This window comes from Melanerpes formicivorus, unplaced genomic scaffold (assembly GCF_026170545.1).
Source record: "Melanerpes formicivorus ecotype bairdi unplaced genomic scaffold, bMelFor1.0.p_v2 SCAF_2, whole genome shotgun sequence".
Lineage (NCBI taxonomy): Eukaryota > Metazoa > Chordata > Aves > Piciformes > Picidae > Melanerpes > Melanerpes formicivorus.
In genome coordinates this window covers 16,831,825-16,842,310 of record NW_027142354.1, presented here as the reverse complement: position 1 = coordinate 16,842,310, position 10,486 = coordinate 16,831,825, and the positions used below count along the sequence as shown (strand labels likewise).

The 10,486-nt window shown below is 40.1% G+C and overlaps 1 protein-coding gene across 1 annotated transcript; it reads left to right on the top strand.

Moving 5' to 3' along the window:
* The first annotated feature begins 43 nt into the window (after positions 1-43).
* Positions 44-9,376, top strand: ARMT1 (acidic residue methyltransferase 1). The gene is made up of 5 exons (XM_068151813.1): positions 44-117; positions 1,667-1,772; positions 2,302-2,543; positions 3,766-3,931; positions 4,798-9,376. Exons 1-5 carry the CDS (start codon positions 68-70, stop codon positions 5,563-5,565), a joined length of 1,332 nt encoding a protein of 443 aa, XP_068007914.1. The 5' UTR covers positions 44-67; the 3' UTR covers positions 5,566-9,376.
* The last annotated feature ends 1,110 nt before the right edge of the window (positions 9,377-10,486 follow it).

Genomic DNA, 10,486 nt, shown 5'->3' with positions numbered 1-10,486 from the left:
CAATAACGTCCGGCTGCCTCGCCCCACTTCCGGGGGCTGGCTTGTCGGATCGTGGGGGTGGAGCAAGATGGCGGCAGTAACAACGCTACCGGTCTCCCTCTCGGGCAGGTTTAAGGGGTCCGTCACGGCCTAGCGCGCTCTTTACCAGCAGCAGGGTTGGGGGGGCAGAAGGTACCTGAAGGGCCGGCTGATGCCCCTCCGGCTGGGAAGTCTTTCTAATGTCGGGCCCCTCAGTTGGGGCCGCTGGCCTAGCCGTGGGTGCCGGGCGGGGCCAGAGGCCGGCTCTCGGCCTATTCCTAAGGGCGGGGGCAGTGCCAGAGTCGTGCCTTGGGGAGGCCCGTTTAGCCTAGGGCTGCGCCGCCAGGAGGCGGCGCTATGTGCAGTGCAAGTTCTGTGCTGCCGGCTCTGAGCTGGAAGCGCAGTCGCGGGGGCCGGGTGGCGCTTTGGGCCGCCCTTTCCTGGCCTCGCCCTCGTTTGGCGCTGCGCTTGCTGTGGCCCGTTACTGACCGGAATAGGCCCTGGGAAGCTATAAATTATGTTCCTGTTTCCCTGGTTCGGTGTTCAGTTCTGAGTCCCCGGCTGTGGGGCTTCGGCTGGCAGAACAGAAATCTTCAAATAAATGCCTTGAGTTGGCTTCGAGCTCATTGTAGGGCTGGTCATGCTTGGCTCATTGTCCTTACCTGTAAAGAAAGTTTGGGGAAAAACGTAAATAAGGTGTATAATGGACAGCAAGTAGTGTGCATTTTCGTGATACAGGATGCACTCTAAAGAAATACATGGTTTTAGTTTTAATTTGACTTTGCATATGGATAATTGAGCAGTTGGAGAGTACATTTTAGTCTACAATTAACTGCAGTTTTTACTCTTGGCAGGGCCAATCGTTTAGAATTTTGTTCACTGAAAAGACTCATTTTTTTTTTCAAAAGTAGCCATAAGAACCTGACCAGTTTGTGATATTTTTGTTTGTTTTTTAGTGTGGGCCACTGCTTTAAAGGCACAGAAACTTTTATGATTATCATGGTTTAACTGCAGCTGGCAACTGCACTCCATACAGCTGTTTGCTCATTTCACTCCCACCCCATCCCTGGTGGAATGAGGGAAAGAATTGGAAGGATAAAAGTGAGAAAACTTACGGACTGAGATAAGAACTGTTTAAAAATTGAAATAAATTCGTAATAATAATAAATTTCAAAATTGTATTGAAAGTGACAAAGATTAAAACAGAAGCAAATCAATGAACAAATGAAAACAGTTCCTTTCCAACTGACTGATAGCCAGTGCCTAAGGAGTGGCCCCACTGCCAACCTTCCCCCAGGTTTATATGCTGAGCTTAGTGTCATATGTTAGAGAACATCTCTGGTCAGGTGGGGTTAGTTGTCCCAGCTATATTACCTCACAACTTGTGCACCTCCCAGCCTACTCCCTGGCAGGGAAGTGTGAGGAGCTGAAAAGGCCTTCACTCTGTGTAAGCACTGATAAACAATAGCTAAAGCATCCCCAAATTATCAACATGGTTTTCAGCACAAATCCAAAACATAGTGCCATGCTAACTAACACGAGGAAACTTAACTGTACCCCAGCCAAAACCAGCATAAAGGCCTTGCGTTTATTTAAACAAATAGAAGCTGTTTCTTCTCAACAAAAAAATTGATGTTCTCCATTTTAGATCCTTTGCATATTTCACAATAAAAGACAGACTGCCTCAGATCCTCACAAGAGTTATTGATACTCTGCATCGACATAAAAATGAATTTTTTGAAGAACACGGTGAGGTAAGAGTAAGGTCTTTTTGTTTGAGTTCCCCCCTACCCCTCCCCTAACTTTTGAGACCCCCTTCTCTGCCTTGTTTCTCCTGGTTTCTTGCTGCAATCATTACTTGGCTGGCTGAATTTTTTTCTCTTTTTTTTTTTAATTACTTATATTCTCTTGTAGGTGCTTTTCATTAATTTTGTAACTCACCTTTCTATCTAACCGTTTTCTGATCTATCTTCTGCAGTTGCTTCACTTTGTCACACTTCTGTGTTGCTGGAGTGTTTAATAGACTGTAATGACTTTTGAACATGGCAATGTTTCAGTACTCTGTTCATTTCTAATAAGGAAGAAGTCCAGTCTAAAAAGAAATCCTATGAGCAATTAATTTTAGAATCTTAGGTGTAAAATGAGCTTCATTCACCAAAATGTGTTTGAGGGAATCAAGGTCTGATTTGCTGGCATTTGAAGTATTTTCATCTTTCATGAAAAATTTATCTATGTCTCTACAGGAATAAATACTCAGAATAGAATGTTCTTCACTTGTTTCAGAAAGGTGTTGAAGCAGAGAAGAGAGCTATATCTTTCCTCTCCAAACTGCGTAATGAACTGCAAACAGACAAACCAGTGACCCCTTTAGAAGATGAGCTACCTGATGCTGTGTTGTGGAACCAGTATCTAGACTACCAACGAAATTTATCAAATGGAAATGGAGAGCCAAGTTGGTTTCAGTCCCCTTGGCTGTATGTAGAGTGTTACATGTATCGAAGAATTCATGCAGCATTAGCACACAAGTAAGTGTTTGCTAGCTTGGTATATTACTTTGCAAAACCTTATTTCTTTCCATATTTATTTTAGGAGAACAGAAGACAACTGGGGAATGAGGTAAAGGAAGATCTTAGGCTTTTACCATACGTTTTTTTCCCCTTATCTTGCACCTCAGATTTAAAATGAATACTCACTCTTCCATGTAGCAGAATTTGAAGGTCATTGAGCCACTAATTGTTGGGGCATTCTAACTTGTTTTGCTGCGCAAAATCTGAAATTATCAGTTGAAAACTGGTTTTTAGAGCAGTAGACCCAGGATAAGCAGTCCTTGCTGCTCATTCCACACCATTTTCTTAGTCACAGCAGTGGTTGCAGACCACACATTGCATTAAATTTGGGAAACGATCCTGGTTAAAAAAAACTTGGTAAGAAAAACTTCATGTACTACAGAGAAGTGCCAGTACAATGTAGTCAGGTAGGAATGCACAGTTTTAAGTCCCCGCTGCTCCATGCATACTGGATTTGCCCTTATTATTACAGATCTACAAACACAGTAATTGGTCTCTGTTTCTGCTGGTATATTACATAATTTGAACTGTTGTAGCAAAAACTTCAACTGTGAGATGGGTCTGTTGCATTGCATTGAAAAAACTGAGCAGACACCTTTTCTTAGTGAACTTTAAGCATGTGCTTGGATGGAAGTTCAGTCATTTGTCAAAACATGGAGGTACACATACGTTTCATAATAGGTGCTATATTTCTTGTATATTGCAAGAACTGAATTGTCATCTTTGTTGATTTTCTAATGTCCTAGTTAAAAGCTTTCATGAGAATAACTTCATATCACTGTAAGAGATTTTGATATGGAAAGTACACATTAACACATACAAATACACTTATGCTTGAGCCAGCAGTTCACTACATTAATTCACTTGTATGTTGCAGTTTTAATTCTCCACGTCTGAAGACTGGACTTCAAAGTTACCACTAAATGTGCAGTTTCCAGGATTGTTGTGACTGAACACTTGTTCACTTTCCGAGTATATTTCCAGGAGTATAAAGATGTCTTGTAAGCTGTCTGCTTCACCAAGATACAATATCAGACTGTTATTGACATGTATGTCAATGTATGTCTACTATGCCAAATTAGAAGGTAGTAGGCCAGTAGTACGGCCTAAAAAACTATGAACTTTGAGCTCAGGTGGCAGATGTGGCAAGTATGGTAATATATTTGTTCTTCTGTTTCAGCCCACCTATTGACAACTTTGATGTATTTAAAGAAGGAAAGGCTCAAAATTTCTTTGAATCCCAAGAGGCTGTTATTGCCCTGTGCACATACTTTCAGGAACTTCTTAAAAACATCAAGGATCTAGATGAAAGGCAACTTCAGGAGGAACTTTTTAAGCTACTGCAGGTAAACTAGTAGTGCTTAATGTAAGAATTTAAAATATCTGTGCTATGGAACAAACAACAATGATGTTGTAAGGAATCTGAGTCTGATATGGAAATGGAAACATAACTCTTCTATTTGTGAAAAAAGCAGTGAAATACTGACAGCCATACTGTATTGCTGCTACTCTAGAAACACTTAGCTTCTATTAAATGTGACATTTTTCTTATACTGCTGCTCTTCATTGTGTATGTGAAAACACAACTTCTTCTTTCTCAAAAAAAAAGTGTCTCTAGAACATTTTAAATCAAGTTCCAGATGTCCTTTTTGTTAAACAGTGCATTTTATTGAGACTGTAGACATTTTTAGATTTCTTTGGGGAAAAAAGTTTAGAAGTCAGTCTGGGCCAGAAGTGGTTTGAAAGCTTCGTAACTTGGAAAATAAGGCCTTTGGGTAGAATACAAAATACCACATGATTGTAACTAAGTCCATTAGCTGTCATGTATTTGATTAATCTTCAGAAAGACCTCATTAGTGTGTACTTAAAATACAAGTTCTTCTTTGGCAGTGTTCTCACTGATATTTTCTGGAATTACAGTATGGAGAATATTTGTGTTATAAGGTTTGTGATCAGTGTTTTTACATTGATCTAAACCTTCATCTTTGTCACTTCTTATGCACATTTCTGGTGCTACATAAATACAGAACATTGGTTTCTTCCACAAGATCTTGTTTGTATTAAGATTTCAGTACAAGATGTTGAATTTTATTAAAGCTTGTAGAAAAATGTGGAGTTAGAGCCTAAATGTCTCTAAAATAAAACCAACCAAAGAAAACCGGGAGTGCAACTACCCTAAGACTTAGCAAATGTTTTTGTTCTTCCCTTCTAGGTATCCTTGTGGGGCAATAAGTGTGACCTTTCTTTTTCAGCTGGTGAAAATAGATCTCAGAAGTCCAGTCCTTTACAATCCCTGGAAGGCATGATACCTCACATCTTAGTGAATGATATGGAAAAACTTTGGTCACTACTTATAAATGCCAAAAAAAGAAATACAGAAAAAAGTAACATTAGGGTTGACATAATCCTGGATAATGCTGGGTTTGAACTTGTCAGTGATCTTGTGTTGGCTGATTTCTTGTTACTGTCAAAGCTAGTGGATGAAGTCCATTTTCATGGAAAAAGTATTCCTTGGTATGTGTCAGATACCACAAAGCATGATTTTAACTGGACAATTAAACAACTGCAGTCAGCTAATCATATGTGGATGTCTAGATGTGGGATAAACTGGGAGGGCAATTTGAAAAAGGGAGTTTGGGTTTACCATGATCACATGTTTTGGACTTTACCACATGACTTTTCCAGTATGGCTGAAGTTGCTCCTGACTTATATGCTGATCTACAGAAGTCAAACTTGCTTCTTTTCAAAGGTGATCTAAACTATAGAAAATTAACAGGCGATAGAAAATGGGAATATAGTGTTCCATTTCATCAAGCCTTGAACAGGTTTCATCCTGCTCCTCTTTGTAGTTTGAGAACACTCAAATCTGACACTCAGGTTGGCCTAAAACCTGGGCAAGGTGAACAACTTCAGGCTTCTGAACCTGAGTGGATGGTGAGTGGAAAATACGGGATTGTTCAGTTTCATGCTGCTCTCTAGTCAAATGGTTCCTAATATTCTGAAAGGGAGACTCAGTCTGTCCAAGATTCTTCTTTGTTTGCACTTTTTCCTCCCAAGTGATGTGTTTGTTTTGTTCCACAAAAAAAATGTAATTTTGTGCAAAAGTTTGTGAACTGTATGCCTATATCAGTTTGCATTTCAGTATATTTTGTTTTCCTAATATCCATCAGATGTTTAAGATGAACATTTAGTTGTCCATGATATTTTTATTTCCTCATCTGTGAGTGAGTTCATGACTAACAAGTGAAAAATCTGCTTCAGAAACCATTTATTCAGTCCCACGTTAACATGGGTTTACATATTTCAGGATAATTTGTGCTCCACATGCCATGCATTGCATGCAAGTGAATATTTTAGACGATGCGCAAATTAACTCCAGATAGATTCATTGCAACCCGCTGCAGGATCGTATTTTGTAACTTGAAAATTGAGACGACTTTATTGCATAAATTGTTTTTTCACTTTCTTCTTGTATCCACGGACAAATAACTTCTGATGTTTTGAGTATAGTTGGCTGTACCATAAAAGTAGAGTTGTGGGGTGATACCTTGTAAATAGTGATTTAGAATTTGAAAATTAAAATTTAATTTTAAAATACAAGTGAATGAAGTTTGCCTGTGGAGAGGAGTTGTCCCATTTGGTAGTAAGATTACTGGGAAAAAAGACCAATCTCATTTTAAGAATATGGAAGATAATGCTTATCTAAGAACTGCTACCAAAGAAAAGCATACACTTCCCACCCCACACACACTCCCCCGAAACAAACCAACCTACCTACCTACCTAACCAGTTACATTAATACAGATTTTAGATTTACGACAGATTTGAATGAAAGGTAACTCGTCAGCAGTGTTTGTGCTTCAAGCACTGCTGCCTCTGTCCACTGTGAGAATTCTCTTTATTTGTCATATGTATTTATTATATTAAGCAGGATGCCATAACTTTCATGGGGAAAGTGCAGCCTCAGTTGGACTGAGAAGTATGTTCTAGAGAAGCATATGCCACACAGCTGCTAATTGGAGTTGTTAGATGCTCGTTTCTTCTCTTCTGCTCTGGTCTCAATTACACAGAAATTTGTGGAAAATGTAGGGATATTTCAGTGGTTTATCAGAGTGAAATGGGAGCGGACATGGGTTATCCATTTATAAAGGAGAATTAAAAACAGATTCTGTCAAGTCTTAAAATGCTTCATGATTTGAAATAGAGCCATTGATAAGGGCCTGATGTGATGCCAGTGGTACCACTGGTTTGTTAGACAATGGTGACAGAAACAGCTCTAGAGTTTGACTGGGTTATGCTCTTGTCTAGAACTGCTAAGATGACATGAAACTGCCCCTGGCAGCCAAGATGGCTGTTTTCTAGAGCAGACAGTAGAGAAACTTCCATTTTATGTGTGTCTTACACAGGGAATAGGAGGGCATAGAAGTGGTCTTGAATACATTCTAGCAGTGGTGCTATGGCAAGGGAATTAAAATGACTGTGGTAGAAAGTGTATTTAGAAAACTTTTGAACTTAATGCTTAAGACAAGGATAGGCTTTGACAAGCCTGAAGAAGTGGAAAGGAGGAGATGGAGCAGTATATCTATACCTTCCAGGCTTTGAAAATGAAGCTGAATTCCTCTTGTCAGAGAAATCACTGTTAAGGTATGTCTTGTGGAGAGAATCAGCTGCTGCTTATTGTGCACATACAATAAAGATCTATAGTGGATAAATATGCTCTAGCTATTGGTGACTTTATTTGTATTTGTGCTCTTACATCTAAAAGAATATTAGTATTTTGTAGTTGCAAGTTCAAGTATTCAAAAGCTAAGACGCTAGGAATTTCAGGTGAAGTGTTATTGTAGGTAGGGTTCTACTGAGACCTAGATTTGGTGTTCTCGTCTCCTTTGCATCTCTGGTGTAGCACTGGTTTAGCGCTCCTGGAAGGTGAAATCATGCTCATCTGTAGACACCTGATTGAACTGCATAAACGAGAAATCTGGTCAGGCTGCTGAAGATCTGTGGCTGAAGAGAACTCGGGAGGACTCCAGTTTTGGTGCTTTGACTAAATACATAAATGACATGATGAATGTGGCTGCTGGAGCCTCAGTTTCTCATCTGTGAAAATGCTGTTGTTTTAAATGCTCTTTGAAGCAACAGCTTTGGATCAAGAACAGAGGGATGGAAGTTCTTGAATATGTGCAGTGTAAACTTCCTATCTTATTCACAAAGACTAAATGATTTGTGGCAGAAAGTGCTGACTTAATTTCCTGGAGAAGTTTGAAAGTGTGGACAAGAAAAGAAAGGGTTTCTTTCACTGTGGAGGCCGCACGTGAAGAGTAATTTGCCTCTTATGCATGCTGGGAAATGTGGTTTCATTTTTCACTGGTTATTAATCTGTGTCTCTGTGCCCAGATTACTTTCAAAATGTTACTTCTGGGAATTTGCCATGCAGGTGAGTGAAAATTGATATTCTGAATTTATGATAAAATAGAGTTCTAGAAAATGCTAAATCACTTGGGAGATGCAGCAATTTTCATGCAATGTTACAGAATCATTGCGTTGGAGATTGTTGCATTAAGGTTTGTGAGGAAGTAATTTTATGGTAATTTCATGAGTACTGTAAGACGTGTAATTCTTAGATAAGCATTTGAAAACTAATGTAAGACATGATATAGTGAAAAAATAGAAGAAATAAATTCTGCAGTTTATTAAGTAAGCACTTTCCATCTTTTGCCCCTCACAAAGAGACGTTTGTATGGTAATATAGAGTTATGTAAGGGATGCACAGCTCTAACTTCCAAGTATTTGATTGCTTGATTTCTGTATCTGTAATTGAAAAGTGCAGACAGAACTGAATATGCAGCAAGTTTCCTGTTGGCTGTATTTTTCCAAAACTTGGATTGATTCTATGAATTACAAAAAACCCCAAACCAAACGAAAAACACCTGCTGTAATGCCATTGCTGTGTTTGCCCATGCCACAGAGAAGTTGTGAAGACACAAGACACATAGTACCCTGATGAGGTGCAGTTTGCTGGTGAGTTAGCTACAGTATTAACTGTGTAATACAGCTTCATGAAATGGCAGCATGTGCCTACTGCATTTGGGTGGGATTTACTGCTGTACAACAGGAAGCATATAACTATAGCACCTGCTATAATGTAACCTATGTTTTTTTTTTCTTGAGTATTCAACAAAGTTCTTTCTGTACACCTGTGTTACAACTGATTGCCCTAAATGCTTGTGCAGTGTAACTCAGGAGGTACAGAATTAAACACCCAAATTCTGGACACTTCCCTTTCATGTGCTATTTGGATACATACACCAAAACCAAGGGCATTTACAGTAATTCTGAAGGCCACAAGAGGACAATGACTTTTGACTCCTATATTTTTATTCAACCTTTTGAGCAACTATTTTTGTAAATCACTATTTGATAGAAATTATTTTCACTTGTGATAAACCATGAGGAAAAGTAATGTCACAGGCACAGTGCAAAACCAGTGCACACATCTGTCTGAATACATGACAATTCATTAGGTAAAATATATACAATAATTCTGTATCTATCTAGGGCTTCTTAAGTCTATATGGAAAATACGTTGTTTGCATGACTGGAAGCTGTTGCAAGAATATTGAAATAAATCACATTTTTGTGCAAAAGTCAAACATCATTATACTATTTCAGTGGCTGGGAAGGTCAACTAAAATAATTCAGGTGCTAGTTAAAATGATCCTTTTATTTCTTTCCAATCTGCTGGTGGCAGTAAGCATGTCAGAAAAGTTTCCTATACCATGGACTGTTTATGTATGCTTGTTTGGTTGTGATTTTTTTTTCCCTAAAACAGGTGTCCAAAACTCCTGTGAATGCTGGAGGATAGAGAGGCTTTGCAGAGGGACCTTGACAGGCTGGACAGATGGGCAGAATCCAACAGCATGAGATTTAACACATCCAAGTGCCGGGTTCTGCACATTGGCCACAGCAACCCCATGCAGTGCTACAGGCTGGGGTCAGAGTGGCTCGAGAGTGGCCAGGCAGAGAGGGACCTGGGGGTACTGGTCAATGGTAGGCTGAACATGAGCCTGCAGTGGGCCCAGGCAGCCAAGAGGGCCAATGGCATCCTGGCCTGCATCAAGAACAGTGTGGCCAGCAGGAGCAGGGAGGTCATTCTGCGCCCGTACACTGCACTGGTTAGGCCACACCTCGAGTACTGTGTCCAGTTCTGGGCCCCTCAGTTTAGGAAGGATGTTGACTTGCTGGAGCGTGTCCAGAGACGGGCAACGAAGTTGGTGAGGGGTTTGGAACACAAGCCCTATGAGGAGAGGCTGCGGGAGCTGGGGTTGCTTAGCCTGGAGAGGAGGAGACTCAGGGGTGACCTTATTGCTCTCTACAACTACCTGAAGGGAGGTTGTAGACAGGCAGATGATGGTCTCTTCTCCCAGGCAGCCATTACCAGAACAAGAGGACACAGTCTCAGGCTGCGCCAGGGGAGGTCTAGGCTGGATGTTAGGAGGAAGTTTTACACAGAAAGAGTGATTTCCCATTGGAATGGGCTGCCCAGAGAGGTGGTGGAGTCACCATCATTGGAGGTGTTCAGGAGGAGACTTGATGGGGTGCTTGGTGCCATGGTTTAATTGTTTAGGTGGGTTGGATTGGTTGATAGGTTGGACATGATGATCTTGAAGGTCTCTTCCAACCTGGTCTCATCCTATTCTATTCTATTCTATTCTATTCTATTCTATTCTATTCTATTCTATTCTATTCTATTCTATTCTATTCTATTCTATTCTATTCTATTCTATTCTATTCTATTCATTGTGATAATACACAGAAGTGTACAAGAGCTTTTCCATACAGTTGGGGCATCTCAGTTTTCATTCTGTGCTTGGCTGTTTGCTTCACAATATTTGCAGGAAAT

What these genes read in the sequence shown, in the direction of transcription:
- ARMT1 (XM_068151813.1), top strand. Translation starts at nt 68, where the DNA reads ATGGCGGCAGTAACAACGCTACCGGTCTCCCTCTCGGGCAGGTTTAAG. An exon ending in TTTTTGAAGAACACGGTGAG is followed by an intron (nt 1,773 to 2,301) that starts GTAAGAGTAAGG and finishes CACTTGTTTCAG; the next exon opens with AAAGGTGTTGAAGCAGAGAA. An exon ending in CATGCAGCATTAGCACACAA is followed by an intron (nt 2,544 to 3,765) that starts GTAAGTGTTTGC and finishes CTTCTGTTTCAG; the next exon opens with CCCACCTATTGACAACTTTG.